The 27,168-nt window shown below is 39.5% G+C and overlaps 1 protein-coding gene across 1 annotated transcript in view; it reads left to right on the top strand.

Moving 5' to 3' along the window:
• PFDN1 (prefoldin subunit 1) overlaps positions 1-27,168 on the top strand; it is a 55,297-nt gene that overhangs the window by 9,117 nt on the left and 19,012 nt on the right. Inside the window, exon 3 of the mRNA XM_039325858.1 lies at positions 19,736-19,820. Within this exon, the coding sequence (XP_039181792.1) occupies positions 19,736-19,820 (85 nt within the window). The remainder of the gene's footprint in view (positions 1-19,735; positions 19,821-27,168) is intronic.

Below are 27,168 nucleotides of genomic sequence, written 5' to 3'. Positions count from 1 at the left end.
AAATAGTCCAAGTAGCAAAACTCGACTTTAGTGTATATGCTTATATCAGGCTACATAAGTCTTTCAAAAGAAATGAACTAACTGAATTAAAATGTACTGGCAAAAAGCCAAAATGCTGGACTGTCTTCTGAGTAACAGATACTGCTTGCATACAACATAGACTAATTTATCATCCTCTACTTTGTATTTCTGGCTTTCCTTTTATGAAGCTACAAATAGGTTTTGTTGAAAATATCCCTATCCAACTTAAATATCGAAAGATAGCGCACTAAATTATGGTACTGTTAGTGATTAATGAATTGATGAAGAAATATCTGACAGGAGGATTATAATGTACATAATTTTTCAGAATCTATTTCTGAAACTTGTATCAGATTCAGTTATAAACCTCATGTTACATTGAAAATGCTTTGTTCCTATATAAGTATGTATCTAATTGCCCTGTATATTCTTTTTTTATGATGTTCAAAGAGTCTAATTGTACTAAACTTTTGCTGGAGATTGTTAATGCTATGTGCTTTATTATGTGAACATCAGAAACATTTGTGCAATTTAATTTCTCTATTTTTAAAATTGAAAGACCAAAGCAAATCTTTATGCCTTAATATGATATATACCCCATTTCAAATTTGTGCTATAGGAATCTGGGACTTAAGCAATAGCTTTGCTGTTTGTAAAGCTAAACTTGTACTAAATGTTTCCTAAAATTTGACTTGATATAAAAAAATCAATCTCTCTGTCTCTCTTTCCCTCACCACCCCCCCCAAACATAGATTTGGAATGGAACTAAACATTTGACTAGAAAAACAGGAGAGTAACAACATAGCCAGTAAATGATTTGTTATCTATGAGATACAAAGGAGTAATAACAATTCTCCATGTTTAAATTCAAAATGCCAATAAGATAGTCATTGTTTAGTGATCAGAATTGAGACTGGCAAAGAGGTTGCTAAGTGAAACTGCAGGCTATGATTTTACTTCAGCTTTCCTTTGCTTTACAGACCTAAAAAGATCATAGATGCAAGGAATGGGTCATAAAGTTACTTTTCATCACTGTTGTAACTGAGAATGGTCATTAAATGAGGACTACCTATAAATAGAGGCTGGCATACTTTCCCTTAACAATAATTATGAAGTTTCAGCTACACCTGAGTATTTTGAAGTTAACTGATACCAATGTGAAAGAGATACTCAAAACCACAGCAATGAAAAGACCAATTACATCACTAATACAAACACCTTGCATTAATCCAAATTAAAGCATCCATAACAATTGTCCAGCCTCTGAATACAGTGGTACCTTAGTACTCAACTGCTTTGAAGCTCAATGCATTTGACACAAAAATGTTATCCTGGTACTCATTTGTTTGGTACTCAGTATACAAGTTAGAACTTGTTGGTGTCAGCTGCATTGTGACTTACTACAGTATTCCTTATGAGAACAATTTGTTTGGTACTCATTGTTTTTGGTACTCATCCCACCTCTTAGGATCAGTTAACGATGAATAACGAGATACCAATATATATTGAGTGATAGGAAGTATACTGAGTAATTTCTGGGTAATTGATATATTCAGATTGTTTTAACTTCCCATTAATGTCAGTAATTTATTAAGTTCAATGGACAGGTAGTCCTTTAGTTCATTTAGTGACCATTCAAAATTGTAATGGCACTGGAAGAAGTGACTTCTCAACATTTTTCATACTTATGACCAATGCAACATCCCTTACAATTCAGATGCTTGGCAACTAGCACATATTTATGATGGTTACAATGTCCTGGGTCATGTGATTTGCGACCATCTGACAAGCAAAGTCAATTGGAAAGCCAGATTCACTTAACAGCTTACGTTACTAACTTAACAACTGCATTGATTTACAACTGTTGTAAAAGGTCATAGGTCATAAAATCGCCGAAACTCACTTAGCCTTATGTCTTAGCAACAGAAATGTTTGGCTCAATTGTCATAAGTCAAGGACTACCTGTACATGTCTATAGAAGTTTAATTATTATTAATAATAAATTGAAATCTGACTACTCAAGGCTTCTAGCCATTATTTCATTACCTGTTGTGTAGGATGATAAAGAAATGCATTCTTGTGTATGATGTCCTTAGAGGAATTGGAAGATGGGTCTCATATCCTTCCTTCCTGTTATATTTTTAAAATAATGATTTATGAACTTTTCTATCATTAATTAATAGTAAAGTTTAATAGTAAAGTGTCTTTAAATTCTTGTCTGATTCTTCATTTGTCAATGTCATTTTGTCTCAATTACTGTTTTAAAGCCATTTTTATAAAATATTGCAGTACAGCAGTGGTATAAATCTACCATCCAGTTAACCGTCTAGCTATGCAGAAATACTAATTTGGAAGACGTGGTTATTTTTGTTTTAAGTCATGTAAATATTCTAGAGTTGTAAACAGCTCCCATTTCTCAAGCAGGCTGATTCAAATATTAGATATAGTAAGACAGATAGTGTTATTAGGGTAAGTAGTGCTGGTCTCTTTTTTGCTCTATATCTCATCATTGCATCTTGCTAAGAATAAATTATACATTCACTTGAAGAAGGCAAAGGATTAGATAAGTAAATAGCCATGCTAAAGCAGATCACAAGAAGATTAACATTTATCAGAGAAAGTAAGTCTCCAGGAAGTAGAGGATCAAAGAACCATGAAAATGTTTTGCTTCTCATCCAAGAAACTTCACTTGATAACAAGATCAAAGAGTAATCACCTTGAACATAATGTAGTCATTATCAGTAATCAGCATAGATTTGTCATGAAGTATTGCCAGATCAACCTCACCTCATTTTTTTTATTCTCCTGCTAGATTGTGGGAATGCTGGAGATATAAAATACCATGATTTCAATGCAGCATTGACAATTATCCCTTAACTTTTTGATTAACAAAATGATCAAATGTGAGCTGGATGATATGACAAACAAATTAAGAGCTGGCTCCAAAGATTAGTTGTGCCAACGCTGCAAATACTGTATATTTTTGCTTTGACAATATGCAGAACTTGCTCAGGGGAAGAGAATTTAGATCTTGGCATCTCTGTTATGTCTGTGCCAACATTTTGTAACAATAAATGACTTTTAGGAAAATCAATGTCTGGAAGTTCTTGGAAGTGTTTCATTAGCCGGAACCATAACAAGTTGTTTCAGTTGAGAAGCCAATAATTTACTGAGTTTCAATAAAAATTCTATAGCCAATGTATAAGAATGCAATTTCAATTTAGCAAACATAAACATATAGTTCCAAAGATGATCATGAATATTTACCTTAAAAGCAGTCTAGCCTTGCTGTCCATTAAATTTAAATTTGTAGTGCCTATTTATATAGAAATAGAGCTTGTTTTATCTGCTTTATAAATTGTTCACATTGTAGTAATGCATTAAAATACCATAAAAAGAATAAGATAATATTGTAGTAATTGGTAATATTAATACCATCAGATATTGTCCTAAGATTATTAATCGACTAAAATGTGAGGTTGAAAAATAAGTCAAGAAAAATGTTTTTAAAAAGTATGTTCTAGTAATGAATTTAGTTTAAAATTATATTAAACTTCAGAACTGCAGTATTTTTGATGCATTGGAATTAAGATACAAGGCATACATAGTGTCTCTCCAAAACTCCACAAGCTACACTAATTTTTAAGGCAGTCATTCTGGGAAGACCTCAAGAAATGTCTGGTTTTGTGTAAACTAGAATAGATCATACAATGGGAAGAGAAATTTGTTTTTTTTTGTTTTGTTTTTTTTTACAACAAAGAAAGCTGTGCCCATTTTATATAATGGTCATTGACTCCCTAGTCCAGAGGTCCCCAAACTTTTGGGCACCAGGGACCGGTTATGTGGAGAGAGTATTTTCCATGGACCAGAGGGTGTGTGGTTTTGGCAAACCGGTCAATGGCATGCTGCAGCCCAGTACTGGTCCACAGACCAAGTGTTGGGGACCTTGCCCTAGTCCACCTTTTCTACCAATCATTACATAAATCTTCCTTCTTTTACTCTCTTGGCACTATCCATATCACCAAGATGGACAATGATTTCAGCAGCAAGAATTTGTTTATAGATTTTGGAATGCTGGATTGTCCAATAAGACTGTACAGATAGTCCTCGACTTATGACCACAATTGAGCCCAACATTTCTGCTGCTATGTGAGACATTTTTAAATGAGTTTTGCCCTATTTTACGACCTTTCTTACCACAGCTGTTAAGAGAATCACTATAATTCTTAAGTTAGTAACATGGTTGTTAAATGAATTTGGCTTCCCTGTTGACTTTAATTGTTAGAAGGTCGCAAAAGCTGATTGCATGACCCCGGGACACTACAACTGTCATAAATATGAATCTGAATTTTGATCACGTGATCAGGGATGCTACAATAATTGCAAGTGTGAAAAACAGTCATAAGTCACTTTTTTCTGTTTCATTGTAACTCGGAACGGTCACTAAATGAACTATTGTAAGTTGAGGACTACCTGTAATGCACATTTTAATTTTTTTTTAGCAGATATCTAACTAGTCAGCCTCTCGCAAAGTGAACCATGATGACCAAGCTCTAAACCTTACTGATAATTTTTTCAAAGTTAATATCTAGTGATGCTAAAAGTTAAGATAGGGGTAAAACGTGAAGTCCGTGTTCCTCCCATTTTGTATTAATAGATCTGTTGCTACTTTTCTTTCTGTTTTTTTTCTTTTTTTCTTTTCTTTTTTTAAGCAAATGGATATACTGCTAGGAATGATTGAACATATATTGCCCAGAGAGAAAATTGATTGATTTGTACATTGCAAACTACCGTATATGCCGGCGTATTAGGCGACCCGACGTATAAGACGACCCCCGTCTTTAACGCCGAGTCGCCTTCCTAGAACGTTATCTTATACGCCGGAAACTACCAGTATTTCCGGCGTATAAGACGACTCGGCATATAAGACGACCCCTGTCTTTGGCGCCGAGTTTAGCGCTTCCGGAAGTCGTCTTATACGCCGGCATATACGGTACTCTTCTAAATGATTTAAAAAAAAATCAGAACCAAAAAGATCCATTTACATGAGAATTGCTGCTTCATTTTTTAAAAATAAAATCAGAAAGATAGCAAAGACATGAGCTTACAATAATTCTTAGTTGTAAAAACTGATAACTTGCCTCAGTATAATTGTTTTCAGAAAGTAAATGCTCATGCAGTTATCCCTGATATTGTTAATACATTGATACGATGAGCTATGAAAGCTGCAAATAGCTCAGCATTAACGTGTCCAGATATCAAATATCTCCTAGAAAATAGCCTGAGACTTCCAACAAAAAAACATTGCATATTACTTCATAAAGGGCCAAAAACTCTTGTAAATTGTTAAATTTCTAAAATCTCTGAATTCTCTTTCGTAAGAAAAAATCCTTTTCAATTTTTTAAATTTCTTTTTTTCAATTTTTCAATTCCTTATTACAATTTTAATCTTCATTTTTCCTCTTAAATATCATTTCTAATTTTAAATTCTTTCACTTTTAAATCTTTTTCAATTTTAAAATTCCTTTTTCAATTTTTTTGAATTTATAAATCTTTTTCAATTTTAATATTCTTTTTTCAATTTTTTATAAACTTTTCAATTTTTTCAATTTCTTTTTTCAAGTAAACATTTGAAAAAATAGTTTAAAATTCTTTCAAAATTTTTAAACTCGATCTAAAAGGAAAATAAAAAAACCACATAAAAAGAAACAGACACTTAAAACAGGGAAGATAATAATGAATTTTTCAAGACAGAGAACAGTTGTAAACTATTATAAACTGACACTTCGCAACCTGCAGAATATTTAAATTTTTAGACATTTTTAATTTTTTAGCAAGCAAACAAAGAAAAAAATCATGGAGATGGAGACTGACACAATAATGACTTGCAAAGTGTGCCATATGTTTCAGCTTATGTCCACAGAAGAAACAAACTACTTGAATTGCTAGAAAAAACTCTAGCTACTCTGAAACTTAATGAGCAAAGCAAGAAATCCCAACCTAAACAAGAAGACTACTCCAAAATAAAACACTATAGGGAGTAAACAGCTTCTAAAAAAAAAATGATGACCCCTAGACATGAACATAAAGAAAAAAACTGATACACCCACATCAAACACAATAGGGAACAAACAGCTTCAGTTAAAAAAAAACAAGCCTACATATATATACCTAAAAAGCAAGACCGATGGAAACATGCCACTCTTAGAAGAAAACAACCAAGAGCAAAGCCCCTGCTATCTACTCTAGCCTACTCCAATGAAGCCCCTCTGGAACTGAACAATCACTTTCATAGCCTCTCCCTGGAAGAAAATAAACAGACATTCACAAAAGAGCATTCATCAGTAGTTTCTAAAAAAGAGGCACAATGTAGCAGCATTCTTGAGACAGGAAGAAAACTATTCTAGAGTTCCCTAGGGAAAAAAAGATGAATATTGGTGATAGGAGATTCAATTCTTAGGTGAACAAAAACTATAGTCTGCAAACCAGGCCATCAATCTAGGGAGGTATATAGTCTACCTGGAGCAGAAATCAAAGATGTAACTGAGTACCTTACTAAAATAATCAACCCCACAGATTACTATCCCTTTTTTCTCCTATATGTGGGGACTAATGACACAACAATGAAAACAATAACAAGAGATTACAACAGGTAGGGAAGAAAGTTAAAGAATTAGGGGCACGTGGTGTTTTCATCTATACTTCCAATAAAAGGCAAACAACCAATGAAGGAGCAAAGGATTTTAGAAACGAACCACTGGCGTAAAAACTGGTGTCGTCAACAGAACTTCGGTGTCCTAGACCATGATCTGCATTACTTAAATGAAGGGCTACTGGCAGGGGATGGACTGCACTTCACAAGAACTGGAAACAATATATTCAGAAAATGACTGGCTCATCTTATCAAAAGTGCTCTTAAACTAAAATGGGGGGGGGGCAGTCTTCATGATCCATTGAACTTAATTCCAAGCAAAAACCATTAAAATAAGGGGGAATGGAGTAAAGAGAAAAAAATAAATAAAAAAGAAAAACATAATGAAATAGAGAGTGATGGAAAGGATGTAAATCCCAGTTACAAAATAGGAGATACAAGAAACATACCCAAGACCAATAAAGGACTCACATGCCTATACACTAACGCTCAAAGTTTAGAGAACAAACAGATATTGATATAATTGCCATTACTAAAACCTGGTGGGATAAAACCCATGATTGGAATGTACTGATGGAAGGATACAAACTATTCAAAAGAAACAGACCTAATAAAAGAGGAGATGAAGTTGCATTATATATAAAAGATTACTACATCTCTACAGAAATGCATAAAACCAAGGATGAAAACATCCGAGAATCCATATGGGTCAATATATAAGGGAAAAATATATGGCATTGCTATTGGCATATTCTATAGACCACCCAACCAAGCAGAAGAAATAGATTAACTCTTTGCTAATAAATTAACAAATGTATGTAGAAAACATACCATAGTAGTAATGGGAGACTGGGAGAAAAACTGCAGCAAGTGGGAGATCAAACAGATTCCTAATCAACTTAGCTGACAACTTTGTCATCCAAAAGGTAGAAAGGAAACTAAAGGAAAAATTATAATGGACCTAAGTGTTACTAATAGAGAAGAAGTGATAGAGTTGAAATTGCCAGAACCTTGGACAAGAGTGACTTCATCATACTGGAATTTAATATAATACAAACACAAGCGATAGAATATAATCCAACCAGTGTCTTAAGCTTTAAAAGAGCTGATTTTAACAAACAGAGCGTAAGCAAAATTTCATAGATAAAAATCCTAAAGGGGAAAACAACCCAAGAAGCCTGGGAAACACTGAAAAATATTATCATAAAAGCCCAGTCCAATACAATACCACTAAAAAAGAAAAATAAGAAATCCAAGAACAAACCAGCATGGTTGCACAAAGATCTCTCTGATAAACTGAAAAAGGCTAAGTACAAACAATGGAAAGAGGGATAAATAACTAAGGCAGAATATCAGCAGATAGTCCGAATCAGCAAAGATGAAGTCAGGAAAGCAAAGGCTCAGAATGAACAAAGACTTGCAACAAAAATCAAAGATAATAAAAAAGTTTCTTTCAAAGAGAGAAAATGGTAAGAAAGTAACAAGCAGTAGAGAAAAAGCAGAGCTGCTTAACTCATTCTTTGCATCAGTCTTCACACAAAAAGAAACTATAGTCTAACTTACCAAAAACATAATTGAAAAAGACAGACTAGATATAAAAGTTAAAATAAACAAAAAAATGATAAGAGAACATATGTCTGATCTTGATGAGCATAAATCTCCGGGACCTGACTGACTACACCCCAGAGTTCTGAAGGAGCTGGCAGATGTCATCTCAGAGCCACCCTACCATATCTTTCAAAAATCTTGGAGCACCGGGGAACTACCAGAGGATTGTAAAAGAGTTGATGTGGTTTCCATCTTCAAAAAAGGGGGGGGGGAAGTGACCCAGGAAACTACAGACCAATCAGCCTAGCATCAAAATCTGGGAAGATACTGGAAAAGATAATCAAAAAAGATATCTGTGAACATCTAGAAACAAAGTTATAACTAGAAACCAGCACAGGTTTGTTAAAAACAGATCATGCCAAACCAATCATTCTTTGATCAGGTGACTATATTGGTGGACCAGTGGAATGCTGTAGATGTGGTATACTTGGACTTCAGCAAGGCATTCAACAAAGTAGATCACAACTTCTTGGAAAGCTTAAAAAAAGTGGGATAGACATCAGATGGATTTTTAACTGGCTGACAGACCGCACTCAAAGAGTAGTCCTTAATGGTACTACGCCTACATGTAGGGAAGTAAGCAGTGGGGTACCGTAAAATTCTGTCCTAGGCCCAGTACTCTTCAACATCTTCATAAATGACCTAGATGAGGGAATAGAAGGGGAACTTATCAAATTTGCAGATGATGCTAAGCTGGCAGGAATAGCCAATACCCTAGATCAGGGGTGTCAAACTCAATTTCATTGAGGACTGCATCAGTGTTGTGGTTGACCTTTGGGGGCCAGGGTGGGTATAGTGGGTGTGGGTGTGGCTTAGGTGGATGTGGCCACCTCAACGTTGCTTGTGTCGGGGGGCACCTGTGACGGCCTGGGTGGGGCTGAGAGGGATCCATTGCCTCCAGCCAAGGAAGATGAGACCAGACGAGCACTATACCCTTGTCCACCAGAGGTGCCTTGCTGTCCCCATGCAGAGGATCCCCAGTGATGCAGACTGCTGAGAGCCCTGGGCAATGGAGGGCAAGCGCCCAGTCCAGCCTTTCCCAAGGAGGCGCCTGGCTGTGCTTACCTCCTCCTCAAGGCTGCTGCTGATTGGCTCACTCTCCTTGGCCAAGTTGTTCATGGTGTATGTGGGAGGGCAAAATGTGTGGGTCAGAGAGAGACCCACTCCCTCTCCCTGCGAGGAGATCTGGTTTTTTAACCAAAACATCCTCAGCGATAGGATGGGAGATCACCAGGAGAGGTCAGGAGGAAGGGACAAGGGGATAGCGAAAGGGCAGCAGGGCTGCTCGTGGCCAAGTGCTAAGGCAGGACTTCCCTCAGATCCTTCCTTCCTCTCATTATAATCCTTCCTTCCTTCCTTCCTTCCTTCCTTCCTTCCTTCCTTCCTTCCTTCCTTCCTCCCATTTCTTCTTTTTCCTTCCCTCTTCATTCTCCTTTCCTTCCTTCCCCTCTTTCCTTCTTTTTGTTTGTCTTTCCTCTTTCCCTTTCTCCTTTCCTGTCCTTTCTTGGATACTCAAATGCAAAAGGGGAAACATTTCTCGATGCCTCCTTGCCTTGTGATCAAATACCACTTTTGCTAGTAGTCTGTGGCCACTTAAAAGACTGAGAACAAACCAGGCTCAGCTTATCCCATGCTTGCATTTAGTGGGGGCATCCACAGACAACAATACAGCAAAACTGTCAAAATGGTGGCTGTGATAGTTGATGAGAGCTCCTCTGTTTTTTATATGCAACAGCTTTAACATTTAGGAACAGAGATAAGTTAGTTGATTTTCTATTAATACATAATCCTTAAAAGAGATCTCCTGTAGGGACAGGGCTACGAGGCTAGGTCAGCAAGGGGGCCATGGAGGTGCTGGTGGGAGGGAGGGTGGTGCTGATCTACAACCTGGTTGCATCCATCAAAGCCAGAACACGCTCAGCCTTAGATCTATGGGGCAGCCCTGGTATCAGCGAGGAGCTTCCCCACTGCCTCTGCCTGTGGGGCAAGTCAGCCAGCAGGGACGCTGGACTCCGTTGCGAGCACGCCCAAAAGGCAGAACAGGGCACCCGTCGCTGGTTCTAGGGCTGTCCTGTGGATGTAAGGCTGAGCATGTTCTGGCTTTGATGGACGCAACCAGGTTGTAGATCAATGCCCGGTCAGCCTGGGCTGGGCCATGGTGCCACGGGCTGGTTGTTTGCTGTTTCCAGAGCAGGTCCTCGGGCCAGCTGGAACCACATGGTGGACTGGAGCCGGCCCGCAGGCCTTGTGTTTGACATATCTGCCCTAGATGATAGGCTCAAGTTCCAGAGGGATCTTGACAGACTTGAACACTGGGCCCTATCTAACAAAATGAAATTCAGTGTAGAGAAAATTAAAGTCTTACACTTAGGCAAAAAAAACCCAAAAGTACACATATAGGTTGGATGAAGGTTTAATAGCAGCAACTGTGAGAGGGATCTTGGAGTCTTAGTGGACAATCAATTAAATATGAGACAACTGTGTGTGGCGGCAGTTAAAAAAGCCAATGCAGTCCTAAATTGCATTAACAGAGGGATTCAATCAAGATCACGTGAGGTACTAATACCACTCTATAAAGCCTTAGTAAGACCACACTTAGAACACTGCAGCCAATTTTGGTCTCCACTATATAAAAAAAGTTGAGATTCTAGAAACTGCAGAGAAGAGCAATAAAGATGATTAGGGGATTGGAGACTAAAACATATAAAGAATGGTTACAGGAACTGGGAATGGTTAGTCTAATGAAGAGAAGGACCAGGGCAGACATGATAGCAGTGTTCCAATGCTTGAGGGGCTGTCACAGAGAGGAGGGGATCAACCTATTTTCCAAAGCACCTGAAGGCCAGACAAGGAATAACAGATGGAAACTGATCAAGGAGAGATTCAACCTGGAAATAAGGACAGATTTCCTGACAGAAAAATCAACCAATGGAACAGACTGCCTTCAGATGTTGGTGCTTCATCACTGGAGGCTTTCAAGAAAAGACTAGACTGCCATCTATCAGAAATGGTGTAGGGACTCCTGGTTGGGCAGGGGTTGGTTAGATGACCTACAAGGTCCCTTCCAGCTCTGATTCTAAGATTCTAAGACTTCAGCAAGGCATTTGACAAAGTAGACCACAACCTATTTCTTTGTAAGCTAGAAAAATGTGAAATAGATAGCATCACCACCAGATGGATTTGTAACTGGCTGACAAACCGTACTCAACAAGTAGTCCTTAATGGTGCTACATCTATATGGAGGGTAGTACTCTTCAATATCTTCATAAATGACTTAAATGAGGGAATAGAAGGGGAATTCATCAAATTTGCAGATGACACTGTTTTTTGTCCATCGATTTCAATGAAGACCTTGACATCTTGTGGGTTATGGGCCATCAACGATGTGTCCGTAGGTGGCTAATAAGACCCATGTTAGCACGGAATGTTCGGCCACATACTGAACAAAGAAATGTAGACACTGTTAATTCAGCATTTGCAGCTCTGGCTTTGTGGAGTGCTCGCTTTTCTTGTGCCAAGATTGTCCTTCTGTGTTCATATGTCTGGCAACACTGGTACACCAAGGTGCGCCATGTCAGTCGATCATGCGCCAGAAATTCCCAAGAGATGGTGTTAATATCCAGGGACTTAAGAGAAGCTTTTAACATGTCTTTGTATCGCTTCTTTTGTCCCCCCTGTGATCGCTTCCCTTGAGACAGCTCACCATAGAAGAGCTGTTTAGGGATGCGATGATCTGGCATCCTTACAACATGGCCCGCCCAGCGCATCTGGGCTTTCATCAACAGAGTGTAAACTGATGATAGACCTGCTCTGGAGAGGACATCTGTGTCTGGTATCTTATCCTGCCACCGAATCCTCAGAATTCTACGAAGGCAAGTCATGTGGAAGTAGTTCAGTTGCCTAACGTGCCTCCTGTACACTGTCCAGGTCTCACTAGCATACAATAGGGTAGTTAGCACTGCTGCCTGGTAAACTTTAAGCTTGGTAGCAAGACTTATTCCACGGCGGTCCCACACGTTAGTCTGCAATCTGCCAAATGCAGAACTTGCCTTGGCAATTCTACAGTTGACCTCGATGTCAATTGTCACTGCACGGGAGAGGGTACTACCAAGATACGTAAATTGGTCCACTGCTTGCAGCTTTTGTCCTTTTACTGTGATGGTAGGCTCTTGATATTAGGTTTTTGGAGCTGGCTGGTACATCACTTCAGTTTTCTTTGTGTTGATGAAGAGGCCAAAGTTGTCACAAGCGGCTGTGAGTTTGTCCATGCTGGCTTGCATTTCCTGCTCCGATCCTTCATTAAGGGCACAGTCATCAGCAAAAAGGAGATCTCGTAGCACAGTCTCCTTTATCTTGGTGACAGCCTGAAGTCTTCGCAGGTTGAACAGTTTCCCATCGGTTCTGTACCTCAGATTAACTCCCACTGAGCTGTTCTGAAAGGCTTCTGACAGCATGGCTGAGAACATCATGCTGAACAGGGTTGGTGCCAGCACACAGCCTTGCTTAACGCCATTAGTAACAGGGAAGGCCTCTGAGGCTCCACCGTTACTCAGAACACGAGCCGCCATGCCATCATGAAACTGTCGTACCTTCAGAATAAACCTGTCAGGGCACCCAAACTTCGACATAATGCGCCATAGTCCTTCACGACTAACTGTGTCAAAAGCCTTGGTGAGATCCACGAAGGTGGTGTATAGTTCACGATTCTGCTCCTGACATTTCTCCTCGAGCTGTCGAGCTGCAAATATCATGTCCACTGTGCCACGCTCTTTGCGGAAACCACACTGAGTCTCAGGTAGTGTACCCTGTTCCAGATGGTCAATCAGGCGATTTAGCAACACTCGTGCAAAGATCTTTCCTGCAACAGAGAGAAGTGATATTCCTCTATAATTATCGCAGACTTGTCGATTTCCTTTCCTCTTATAGAGGTGCACAATGGACGCATCTTTCAGTTCCTGAGGAATGGAACCTTGTTTCCAGAAAGATCGAAACAACTGGGTAAGTTTTTCAACAAGTACAACACCGCCAGCCTTATAGACTTCCGCTGGGATTGCGTCAGATCCTGGCGCCTTACCACTGGAACATTGAATGATGGCCTGTGAGGTTTCAGCCTCTGATGGTAGGGCATCCAGGCTGTAGTTCATATCTACCTGCGGTATCCTGTCAATCGCCTCATTATTGATGGTGGATGGGCGGTTCAGCACAGAGTGGAAATGCTCAGCCCAGCGCTGTAAAATCAGGGTCTTCTCAGTGATAAGAGTTGCACCACTCGAATCCAGTAAAGGAGAGCTTCCTAAGGGCTGAGGTCCATACAGGGATCTAAGGGCTTCATAGAATCATTTGGCATCGTTTCTATCAGCAAACTTCTGGATTTCATCTGCTTTGGCATTCAGCCAGGAGTCCTGCATCTTGCGGAGCTTGCTCTGTACAATCCTGCGAGATGACACTAAACTGGCAGGAATAGCCAACACCCCAGAAGACAAACTCAGGATCCAAAGGGATGTTGACACCTTGAACAATGGGCCCTATCCAGCAAAATGAGTTTCAAAGAGGAGAAAAGCAAGGTTTACACTTAGGCAGGAAAAAACAAAGGTACAAATACAGATTAGGCAAAACCTGGCTCAAAAACAGTAACTGTAAGAGGGACCTTGGAATGCTAGTGGACGGTCACTTGACTATGAGCCAGCAGTGTGCGGCAGCAGCCAAAAAAGCTAAAATAATCCTTGGTTGTATAAATAAAGGTACATAATCAAAATCACATAAAGTATTAGTACTGCTTTATAAAGCCTTAGTAAGACCACACCTGGAATACTGCATTCAATTTTGGTCACCATATTATAATGTTGAGAGAAGAGCAACTATGATGATTAAAGGCCTGGAGACTAAAACATTTGAGGAACAGTTGCAGGATTTGGGTTTGGCTAGTCTAGAAAAAAGAAGGACTAGGGGGGACATGATAGCAGTATTCCAGTATTTGAGAGGCTGCCACAAAGAAGAGGGGGACAAGAAACAATTGATGGAAAATAATCAAGGAGAGAAGTAACCTGGAATTAAGGAGAAACTTCCTAACAGTGAGGACAATTAACCAGTGGAACAGCTTGCCTTCAGACATGAATGCTCCATACTAGAGGTTTTTAAAAAGAGACTGGACAGTCACTTGTCTGAGATGGTATAGGTTCTCCTGCTTGAGCAGGGAGCTGGACTCGAAGACTCGGGAAAATACCTGAGGATTGGAAAAGGGTTGATGTGGTTCCCATCTTCGAGAAAGGGAAAAAACAGATCTGGGAAACTACAGACCAATCAGTAGATTGGCGAACAACTAGAAGCAAACAAAGTTACAACTACTACGAAGCATGGGTTTGTTAAAAACAGATCATGCCAGATGAATCTTATTTCATTCTTCGACAAAGTAACTAAACTAATAGACCAGCTAAATATTGTGGACGTAGTATACTTAGACTTCAGTAAGGCATTTGATAAAGTAGACTACAACCTACTCCTTGGTAAGCTAGAAAAAGGCGGAATAGACAACATCACCACCAGATGGATCTGTAGCTGGCTGGCAAACCGTACTCAGCAAGTCGTCCTCAATGGCACTACATTCACATGGAGAGAAGTAAGCAGTGGGGTACCACAAGGTTCCGTCTTAGGCCCAGTACTCTTTGATGTCTTCATCAATGACTTAGATGAGGGAATAGAAGGGGAACTCATCAAATTTGCAGATGACACCAAACTGGCAGGAGTAGCCAACACCCCAGAAGACAAACTCAGGATCCAAAAAGATTTTGACAAACTTGGACAATGGGCCCTATCCAGCAAAATGAGTTTCAATGAGGAGAAAAGCAAGTTTTACATTTAGGTAGGAAAAATCAAAGGTACAAGTACAGATTGGGCAAGACCTGGCTTAAAAACACTAGCTGTGAGAAGGATCTTGGTGTCCTAGTGGATGATCACTTAACCATGAGCCAGCAGTGTGCAGCAGCAGCAGCCAAAAAAGCCAATACACTCCTGGGTTGTATAAACAGAGGTATAGAATCAAGATCGTGCGAGGTATTAGTACCGCTTTATAAAACCTTAGTAAGACCACACCTGGAATACTGCAGCCGATTTTGGTCACCATATCACAAAAAAGATGTTGAGAGTTTGGAAAAAATTCAGAGAAGAACAACTAAGATAATCAAAGGCCTGGAGACTAAAACATATGGAGAATGGCTGCAGGACTTGGGATTGGCTAGTCTGAAGAGAAGAAGAAATAGGGGAGACATGATAGCAGTGTTCCAGTATTTGAGGGGCTGCTACAAAGAAGAGGAGGTCACTTTATTCACCAAAGCACCAGAGGGCAGGATAAGAATCAATGGTTGGAAGCTGATTAAAGATAGAAGCAACTTGGAATTAAGGAGAAACTTCCTGACAGTGAGGAAAATTAACTAGTAGAACAGCTTGCCTCCAGAAATCGTGGGCACTTCATCACTGGAGATTTTAAAGAAGAGTCTAGACAGTCACTTGTCTGAGATGGTATAGGTTCACCTGCCTGAGCAGGGGACTGGACTAGAAGACCTCAAAGGTTCCTTCCAGCTCTATTCTATTCACCTTCAAGTTCCCTTCCAGCTCTATTCTGATTCTGAGGTAGTAGGTGGCATGCTGAAATATTTGAAAAGAGCTGTATGGAAGGGCTTACTTCTGTCCACTTTATTATATGCAAATGAAACTTGGATATGTTAAGGTCATAAAAATAATGAGTATAATGAACATGAGTTACATAAGTTTGCTAAAATGAGGAGAGAGATAATCATTAATGATGAATACAAAAGTATGGCTATCCCAAGGAGCTTACTGATTGCCTCAGATTGGCAAAAGCAGCATTGCACTGTGGAGTCCTTGGTGCTATCTGAGCTTGGTTTGCTTGCAGATGTTTCATTACCTGACTAGGTAACATCTTCATTGCTTCAGTGTTTATATCAGGGGTAGTCAACCTTGGCTCTTTTATGACTCGTGGACTTCAACTCCCAGCTGGCTCAGGAATTCTGGGAGTTGAAGTCCACGAGTCATAAAAGAGCCAAGGTTGACTACCCCTGGTTTATATATTGCAGTTTGCACTGCCAGTGTTGTTTTCTCCTTGGTTGTTCCTTGAGTAGGGTATTGTTCTCTGCTTGATTGATTATTTGATGTTAATTACTGCTTATTTGGATGTTGGCTGCTAAAGAGGATATGGTCTGGTCTTTTTGTTTCCTTCTTTTTTATTGTCTGTTTTAAATGGTATTTAAATGATTTATCCTAAGTATCTTGATAGCTGATGTGTCTGAGTGCCAAGCTTCCAGGAATTCCCTAGCATGTTTGCGTTGCAGTGCAAGCTCCACTCCTTACAATTTATGGTGAAAAGGAGCAGGGCTTATTTCATAATGTGGTTTTCATTAGTCTCTCCTCCCCCTCTTCCCCCCAGGCTTGCTCTCTCCATTTGTGGTTGCCACCTGTATGAATGTGATTGACCGACATAAAGGAAATACATTAGACCAGGGGTGTCAAACTGCCAACCAGTGGGCTGGTTGTATAATACGGAGGCCGCACCCCCCCAGCTCCGGCAATGCAAAAAAAGTTGTGATCGTCACTGACGCAGCAGGTTTGACACCCGTGGATTAGATGGTTTGATCATGCAGAAACAATGAATGAGAAACAAATAACAAAATAAATACCTGAAGGAACAAAGAATGTCTGAGAAGAAAGGAAATATGGAGAAAGTGATGACTGGATGGAGCCGAGGATAAAAGCTTCAAAAAGAGAAATGTGAGAAGATTAAAAAACAAAGACCAGCAAAGGGAAAGCAAAGATGGCTTGTAAGGATAAAAGGATGAAACATAGTCAGTTGAACTGTATTGGTATAAACAAAGTTTAGATCTGCTTTCTTTTTCTTACCACTTCTTTTGACTTACAAGTAGTCCTCAACTTACAATTACAAAAAAAACCAATAAAGGACCCTGTACCCTGAACTACAAAAGGAACCAAAAAATCCAGTGTAAAGCAGTGCAGTCATTAAGTAAGGCATCACATGGCCACATTGGATATTAGGACTTTTTTTGACATGGTCATTAAATGAATCACCAAATTGTTAAGCAAGAAATCACATGGCTGTAACTTTCTCTACTAGCTTTCCCATTGACTTTGTTTGTCAGATGCTGGCTCAGAAGATAGCAAATGATGATCAGGTGACTGCAGGACACTGCAACCATTGTAAATGTGCAACTGTTGCTAAGGACCCATATCATGATCACATGGTCATGTGTTGTAACTGTGAGGACTAATCATAAGTCACTTTTTTCAGCACCATCATAACTTTGAATGGTTGCTAAACTTACTTGTACTGTTTCTTACTTTTTTGTGTTTTGCGTAATATTGTTTTCCCTAAAAAGAAATAGTGATTGGTCTGTATGTATCTATGGTGTATATAGGTAATATGGGTATTATGATGCTCTGATTATGATCCGTGGTTCCCTGCCAGCTTAAACTTTATCTTGTATCCTTTGTCCTATTTAATGAGCAAGAAGTAAACCCTTGGTATCTATATTATTGCTGTTTATGTATCTAAAATCAAAGGGTAAAGAAGTCCCTTCTTCCATGCTAAAAGGCCAAATTTATTCATAACCTGAAGAAATTTTAAAAGCTGAAATGAAATAAAGAAACAATTGAAGACAGAATACCAAGAGTTGGAAGGGACCTTGGAGATCAACACCCTGGATCAGAAACCACCCACATTAAAAGTTTTAGTTATAAATGTACACATGAAAAAAATCATTTTAAAAATTATGATAAATGTGCTACAGATTTACAGATATAGAACTGAGTACCTTTACATTGAAGATATTTGATATGAAATTATCTGCGTCTAGGATGTACTTCATAGAAATACAGTATGGTTTTTAAACATTCTTATTAAAACTGAGCAGACCATAGTTTTTTCTCTTTTTTAAAGAAATCAATATTCTGGATTTTGCTTAGATTCTGATATGGACAATGAATGTAAAGGTAATTATCTTTTCCAAATCTGTCTCCACATATAGTTAAAAACACAACATATTTAATGGGGGACTCATTTGCTGTAACATGAAAAGGCATTTTTTTAGTGATTTTTTAAAAATTTGTTTCCGATCTCTGGACTAAATGCTTTTTTTTTAATCAGGAGGCAACAGAAAAGTTCATTGATCTGGAATTTGCTGCAGATGCATTTTTAAATGTCTGATATTCTTCATACTTGAAAACACAATACAGGAACATCACTTGAAACCACATTGACCCATTTTTCTTATTAAAGAAAAATGGGTCAATGTGGTTTCAAGTGATGTTCCTGTATTGTGTTTTCAAAACCTCCTTTTTCTGTTTCCTTTATAAAGCTTTGGTCATTATTTTTGCTATATCCAATATTACTTATTTTATTAGATTTGTTTTTTTCTTTTTCATTATTGATAGTTTTTCATGTTTTCAGTTCTTTTTAAGTTTGTCTCAAATGAAATTTCTTTTCCCTTGACTTACAGTTTTTGAAATATACAGTTCTTATATCCATGTTATCTTTAATTATTTCCTACTATGTAGAAGGCATTATGTCTTCTTTCAAAGGAAGACAAAATTTTACTAAAATTTTTAGTAATTTAAAACATGTTTTAAACATTATATTCTTCCAAATGAAAAAGACTTTTTGGAAGATGGGTAATCAAATGCATATCAGTTTAATGTCTGCTAGATGTGTTGTGAATTAAGTCTTTAAAATTTGTAGTGGAGCAAGAAAGTGATCCAGAAATATAATTTTAATTATGGTAGTTAAATTTCATATAACTACCTTGCATTTATTAGTTGTAGTAGCCTTGTTAAGGATCTTTTATGTGTTGTACATACATGCTTTTCTGTATCTTTTTACTTTAGCAGTGAATTACTTAAATTTCAGATTGAAAATATTACTCAGGCTTTGAATTCTTCCAGTAATATTAATTTTTTTGTCTTGGAGTCAATCTTGACTCCTGAATGCTGTCTGGACAAGTCTATGAAATTGTTTTTCATTGTTTTCTTCCTGGAGCCGAGAGAGAGGATGAGTAGCCCAAGTCACCCACTGACTTTGTGCCTAAGGCAGGATTAGAACTCACTTCTCCTGGTTTGCAGCCTGGTGTCTTTAACCACTACACCATATTGGTTTTCAAGTCTAAGTATTGATAATTTCATGAGGACAAACTTTTTTTTTCAGTTTGTTGCTGTAATATATTTAACTACTTGACGAAACTATCTTGAATAGCCAGAAACCTTATGCAGTGAAACTCAGTAGCTTTACTATGAATTAAAATCAGTTCTGTCATTTTATGTGTTTTGCTGCAGGAGCCAGTATGTGCCACCCTGAACATTTTTGGTCATTTACAAGACTGGATCTGTTTAATAAAATAGATTGTTTTGTTTTCTTCTCCCTTCATACTTTTGCAGGTTTATCCTTCATCCCAAAGAAGTAATTCACAATCAGCTCTTAGAAAAACAAAAAGTAGCAGAAGAAAAAATTAAGGAACTGGAGGTAAGTTTGAAATATCTAAAATGATTGTATGTATGTATGTATGTATGTATGTATATGTATGAATGTATGTATTTTGCATTCTTTATACTATAGGGCTCATCTGTATGAAGTTCCTTTGCAAAATGGAAATTTCAGTATGGAACAGCTAGTAGTAATTCATGTCTTATAATTGTGGCTGGAAATTCCCTGTGAAGCCTGAGAAAACACACAAAATATAAAAGCATAATTGGTTTGCTTTTAAAAAGAGAGAGGTTTGGTTTAGAGCAGGGGTCCTCAAACTTTTTAAACAGGGGGCCAGTTCATTGCCCCTCAAACTGTTGGGGGGCCAGACTATAGTCTGAAAAAAAATTAATGATTATAGAACAATGTAAAATCAAGTATAAAATGAAAAAATGAAACAAGAAAAATGAATTGGTTAATTATTTGAATGAGTTTTTAAATGAAGAAAATATACAACATTTCCAATGAATCCACACTTTTGTTTGGGAATGCAACTGCTGGTTTTTCCACAAATAGTTTTTGAGTTGGGGGAAGATGGCAGAAGTTTTGCTCCCTCACTTGTTTAATGAGTATGTCCAATTTTACTTCAAATGCTTTCACATGTGAATGCATATCACAGATGAGCTACTCCTTTCCTTGAAGTTGCACATTGAAACTATTGAGTAGCTCTGTTATATCTGTCACAAAGGCAAGGTGCCATTTCCATTCAGCATTTCTTGCAGTCGTTTCATGACTTAAACTAAGAGCCGAGGTGGTGCAGCAGTTAGAGTGCAGTACTGCAGGCCACTTTAGCTGACTGTGTTCAGCAGGTCAGCGGTTCAAATCTCACTGGCTCAAGATTGACTCAGCCTTCCATCCTTCCGAGGTAGGTAAAATGAGGACCCAGATTGTTGGGGGCAATGTAAAAAATATATATATATATATATATATATATATATATATATATATATATATATATATATATATATATATATATATATATATATATATATACACACACACACACACACATACATACATACATACATACATACATACATACATACATACATACACATTGCTTACTGGTGTACACCGCTTAGAGAGTGCTTGCACTTAAAGCGGTATATAAGTCTCATAAATAAATAAATAAATAAATAAACTAGGTAACATCAGCAATACCAGAAGAGAGGGGGGTTGTGGAATGGAGGAGGAGAAGAGGAGAAGGAGGGCGGCTGTGGAGTCCTTGCTGCTCTCTGAGCTTGGTGGCTTTCTTGCAGACGTTTCATGACCCAAACTAGGTAACATCAGCAGTGCCAGAAGAGAATGGGGTTTGTAGAGTAGAGGAGAAGAAAAGAAGAGGAGAAGGAGGGCGGTTGTGGGTTCCTTGGTCCTCTCTGAGCTTCGTGACTTTCTTGTAGACGTCTCATGACCCAAACTAGGTAACATCATTAGTTCACTTATTATCCCACTTTGGGTCCTGAAATGTCTGCAAGAAAACCACCATCTTCAGGGACACCCCCCCCCCCAAGGATCCTTCATTTTAACTCTGAACCAAAAATATTCTTCTTGATTGGCATTCTTAGGGCAGAAGAATCTGCCTGGCAGGACCTCATTCCTCTTTCCCATGGGGCACATCCCAATGCCCCCATCCTTCCATCACCCTTTCCTGGACCCTAAAGGCCAATGAAGTTTCTCTCAATCACCAGCACCGGCACTCCTGGTTCCTCCGAGCTGCTCTTACCACCTCCGGCTTTGCCTACCTCTCGGGGCTTCACCTGGACACGGCACCACCACCCCCGTTCATTCAGGATGCTCCTCCAAAGGCCGACCACATCCTCCCAGTGGCTCCCCCGACCTTTCATCGCCTCAGCTCCCCACAATCCCTCGCAACCCTGAAATAACTTTCCAGGAGCAAATTCTCCTCCTTTTTTCTCGCTCACTCTGGCCACTTCTCACAAATATCTCACCCTTCGCCCGCTCCCCTCAGACCCCTAACCGGCGCTCCACTCCAGTAGCCCCACTCCAACCACCGGTGGGGCTGAGTGCTTCGGCAATGGTGGGGGTGATATTGAGGGCCAGCGGCACCAGTTTCCTTTTGGCCGGCATGGCAGCGGCAGAGGCTGGGACTCATGTTCCATAGTGCCCAGCGAAGGACCCACCTCAGAAGCAGCAGCAGCAGTGGCATCATCATCACCAGGCTTAGCTGCCCTAAGCGAGGCTGAGGCTGCAAGCGAGGCCTAAACCTCTCAGCCCGGCCCTGAGGTAAAAACATAAATAGGCGAGAGGAGGAGAGGAAGGGGGCATGACCAAAGCATGAGCGCGCCCTTGGGCGCGCAAGGGAGAAACTGGGAAAAAACACCTCCCACCAACTCGCCATCCTGTCATTGGCTGGGGCTCTCATCATCACCCACCCACCCTCTCCTTGCGATTGGACGGCTTGCCTGGGAGGTTGAGGCAGGCTGAATGAAAAGACAGGTCGGGCTGCATGTGGCCCGCAGGCTATAGTTTGAGGACCCCTGATTTAGAGTGAGGCTGTATTTTCTTTGAATGCTTGCTTTATAACTTGGAAATGTATTGAAGACCTGATATCTGGAAATGTACAAATGATGGCTTTAGGCATGAGTATATTTTAACAACGATTATACTAGCTGCAACCTTATTTTACTTTGTCATTCGTAACCTGATTGTATCCAGCTGGACTAATGTAACATTCTCTAATTTTGAAGCTTTGCCTTACCTTGAGCTCAGAAGTAAAAGTTTTGTTTTTTACATTAAAAATTCTGAACCATTTGGATAACCTGTGTCCTAGTGTATTCTGAATGCATTGAATTAAAATGCTAGAAGTCCACTGTTAAAAAAAAATAAAAGTGGTATTATGTATAAGTTACCAATCTAATTTTTATCTGACCAGTGGACTACAAACTTACCTTTTTTAAGCATAGGGGGCTGGAAAGAACTTGGAATAAAACTAAGTAAGAGCTCAAGACAATGGTTTTATTTTGAATTTATTTACCCTTTTTCACTACCCCTAAATATTTATTTAGATTTCTGTACCATCATACCAAACAACATTCATTCTGACACAGACGTTTTCCCTCAGTGGTGTTAAAAAGGAAGTTATATGAACATTTGCTTCCACGGCTGACTGTATTTTGATACTACAAATGTGGCTATCCATGTATTCTGGGCTTGACACAAGTCCATTGGTCCCTTCTTTTTCATCTTGGGTCTTAGGAAACAATAAGGTAGTTGTTTATGTGAATATTACCAACAAGCCCTCCCCCTGAAAACATTTTAAAACATTTTTTAAAATCCTAATAAATCATATACGAGTAATTAATTTTCTCCTATTTTGGCATTCTTGTATCCTTGGGAGAAATTGAAGAAAATGTGAGACTTAGGCAGCATCATGTAGCCAATTTTGGCTAATCTAAAAAACTAAGCAGTACAGGTAGTATTCAGGTTACAAGTAGTATTGGAGACTGCCCATTCCATTCATAACTCAAAAACTCGTAGAGTGAATCTTGTACTTCGAATGAGATCACTCCCTTACTCGTTAAGATGCATGCGGCTCATTAAGTGCACATGACAGGTTGGGGAAGGCCATGGAGGTGCCTAGTGATGGAATAGGCCCCCAAGGCCTCCCTGACCCACTAAGATACCTTATGCTTCCCCCTCCCTTTCTGCTGCGCCGGACTCACTTACCTGGAAAAGATCCGTCTCCTCTCTGTCACGGTTTCTTCCTTTGAGGGAGAGGAGAGTCGATGGAAGCTTCTGGGTGCCTGTAATATCATGTAAGTTCAGGCACCCATCCTCTTTTACAGAGAATTGGAGCCTGAACTCTTGCGGTGTTTGCTCCCACCCCCAACTCCTTTCCTCCACTGCCGGAACAATTTTCACCAGGATGGAGACCTTGGGGAAACTGGAAGCTCCATCTTGCATGCAAATGCATGCTTAGAAACGGAGCGCCTTGCTCTGTGGCTCCGTTTTCGTTGGAAAAACCCATTTCTCAAGCCCCTTCCTGGCAAAAACAACCAAAGAGTGAGGTGCGCTCACTCCGGAGGCTTATTTTCTTCAGGAGGGGGCTTGAGAAATGGCCTTTTCCGGCAAAAACAAGCCTCCAAGCCCTGATGCTGGCGGAGTGAGGCAGTAGTGGCCAGAGCAGACCCTTCCCCGTCTCCCTTCGCTTTGCCAAAGCCTCCGGTTCTCCATCACGTGTAGGGTAATAAAAGAAGTCTGTGGGACTACTGGTTAAAAAAAAGTTCAAACAGATCTTCCAACTTTGCGAGATCTTTTTTTTTTTTCCACAAGAAGTTGGAAGGTCAAATTGATCTTTTTTTTTTTTAGTCCCACAAACTTCTTTTGTTGCCCTGCATACGGAGAATGGAGCTGGAAAGGAGTTAGTGAAGGAATGTGGTTGCCCTGGCGTGGGGATTAGGATTTTGCATTGTGGATGCCCTGGGGTGGGGTGGGAGTGAGGATTTGGCATTGTGGATTGTGGAGTGTTTGTGCTCTGGTGGGGCTATTCAAAATGCAGGGATTCCCTGCGTTTTGAAGCACCTTCTGTGACTGCATGGAAAGGAGTGCTCTGTTTCTCAAGCACCCCATTCCAAGTCTTTCAGTGCCTATAGAGCGCTTCCAAATGCAGCCAGTCCCTGCGTTTGGAAGCACTCCATAGGTGCTAAAACACCTGGAATGGGGTGCTTGAGAAACAGCTTTCTGCCAGATCTCCGTTGGGATAAAAAATGTTTCAGCACCTATGGAGCGCTTCCATATGCAGAGACTGGCTGTGTTTGGAAGCGCTCTAAAGATGCTGAAAGACTTTTTATCCCAATGGAGATCTGGCAGAGACTGCAAGCTCCGTATGCCTGGAATGGGATGCCTGGAATGGGGCGCCTGAGAAACAGTTTGAATTTTAATTTGTATTTGTATTTAAATGTCATATTTCAGAGGAAAAATGGGGGATGCTCTAAGATGGAAAACACCCAATCATCCTTATGAAAGGAAGTGATTAGGACTGTGTGTTTTTATTGTTAGTGGTAGATAATCTCTCTCTGGACTATTCTGAGCTTGTTTAGTTGCTAGGTGTTGTCAAACTAGCTACCTAAAAATAACAAACAACAGGAGGTTGTTATGATATGACTGTAACTAGCTGGATTGATTTTGCAATATGAAGGAGGTTCAACCTTTGGCATTTTTGATAAGTGGTTTTCCTGTTTTTTTAATCCTTTCATGTTTCAGAGTCTCATTATTATTTATGCTTCTTATGTACAGAAGTGACAAAGCTAAGAGTTGTTTTACTCTTTAAGCAGAATTCTTACACTATGAAACAATAGGAAAGATCTCATTCTGTCTATGCTGCTTTGAAACTTTTTTTGCCATGATACTGTTCCAGCTTATTAGAATAGAATAGAATAGAATAGAATAGAATAGAATAGAATAGAATAGAATAGAATAGAATAGAATAGAATAGAATCTGGAAGGGACCTTGGAGGTCTTCTAGTCCAGCCCCCTGCTTGAGCAGGAGAACCTATATCGTCTCAGACAGGTGGATGTCCAGTCTCTTCTTAAATATCTCCAGTGATGGAGCGCCCACGATGTCTGGAGGTAAGCTGTTCCACTGGTTGATTGTCCTCACTGTCGGGAAGTTTGTCTTTAGTTCCAGGCTGCTTCTCTCTTTGGTCAGTTTCCAATCGTTGTTTCTCGTCCTTCCATCTGGTGCTTTGGTGAACAACCTGGCCCCCTCTGCCTTGACACAGCCCCTCATGGAACACTGCTATCATGTCTCCCCTATTTCTTCTTTTCCTTAGACTAGCCAGACCCAAATTTTATAGTTGTTCTTCGTATGTTTTAGTCTCCAGGCCCCTAATCATATTAGTTGCTCTTCTTTGAATTTTTTCCAAACTCTCAACATCTTTTTTGTGGTATGGTGACCAAAATTGGCTGCAGTATTCTAGGTGTGGTCTTACTAGGGTTTTATAAAGCGGTAATAGTACTTCTCATGATCTTGATTCTATGCCTCTGTTTATACAACCCAGGATTGTATTAGCTTTTTTGGTTGCTGCTGCACACTGCTGGCTCATAGTTAAGTGATTATCTACTAGGACTCCAAGGTCCCTCTCACAGTTACTGTTTTTGAGCCATGTCTCGCTCAATCTATATTTGTACCTTTGGTTTTTCCTGCCAAAACGTAAGAGTTTGCTTTTCTCCACATTGAAATTCATTTTGTTGGATAGGACCCATTGTTTAAGTTGGTCAAGATCTTTTTGGATCCTCTGTTTGTCTTCTGGGGTATTGGCTACTCCTGCTACTTTGGTGTCATTTGCGAATTTGATGAGTTCCCCTTCTATTCTCTCATCTAAGTCATTGATAAAGATATTGAAGAGTACTGGGCCTAAGACGGAACCTTGTGGTACCCTACTTCTTACTTCTCTCCATGTGGATGTAGGACTACTCGTTGAATACGGTTTGTTAACCAGTTACAGATCCATCTGGTAGTGATGTTGTCTATCCCACCTTTTCTTAGTTTACCAAGTAGTAGGTTGTGATCTACTTTGTGAAACGCCTTATTGAAGTCCAAGTATATTATGTTCACTGAGTTTCGCTGGTCTACTAGTTTAACCACTTTATCAAAGAATGAGATGAGATTGGTTTGGCATGGTCTGTTTTTGACAAACCCGTGCTGGCTACTAGTTATGACTTTGTTTGCTTCTAGTTGTTCACAGACCTGTTTTTTGATAATCTTTTCTAGGATTTTCCCAGGTATTGATGTTAAACTGATTGGTCTATAGTTTCCTGAGTCCATTTCCCCCTCCCCCCTTTCTTGAAGATGGGATCACATCAGCCCTTTTCCAATCCTCTGGTACTTCCCCATTGCTCCAAGATTTATGGAGGATGTGGTGCAACGATTCTGAGATAATCTCTGCCAGCTCTTTCAGAACTGTGGGATGTAGCCAGTCGGGTCCCAGTGATTTATATTCATCAAGGTTGGATAGGTGCTCCCTTATCATTTTCTTGCTTATTTTAATTTTTGTTTCTGGTATGTCTTTTGCAGTGGTTTTTTTTTGGGGGGGGGGGTTATTGGGCTGTAGTTTCTTTTTGTGTGAAGACTGATACAAAGTGTAAGTTAAGCAGCTCTGCTTTCTCCCTGTTGCCTGTAATTTCTTTGCCATCTTCTCCCTTTAGCAGGCCTACAGTTTCCTTGATTTTTTTCTTGTTGTTAATATGTTGGAAGAAGCTTTTTTATTGTCCTTGATTTCTGTTTCTAGCCTTTGTTCATTCTGAGCCTTTGCTTTCCTGACTTCATCTTTGCATGCTCTGGTTGTCTGCTGGTAATCGGCTTTAGTTAGGTGCCCCTATTCCATTT

Source organism: Crotalus tigris, unplaced genomic scaffold, assembly GCF_016545835.1.
Source record: "Crotalus tigris isolate CLP2741 ecotype Arizona unplaced genomic scaffold, ASM1654583v1 scf7180000024339.11422700, whole genome shotgun sequence".
NCBI lineage: Eukaryota > Metazoa > Chordata > Lepidosauria > Squamata > Viperidae > Crotalus > Crotalus tigris.
Note: the sequence above shows the minus strand (reverse complement) of the source record. Positions and strands in the feature narration are given on the sequence as shown.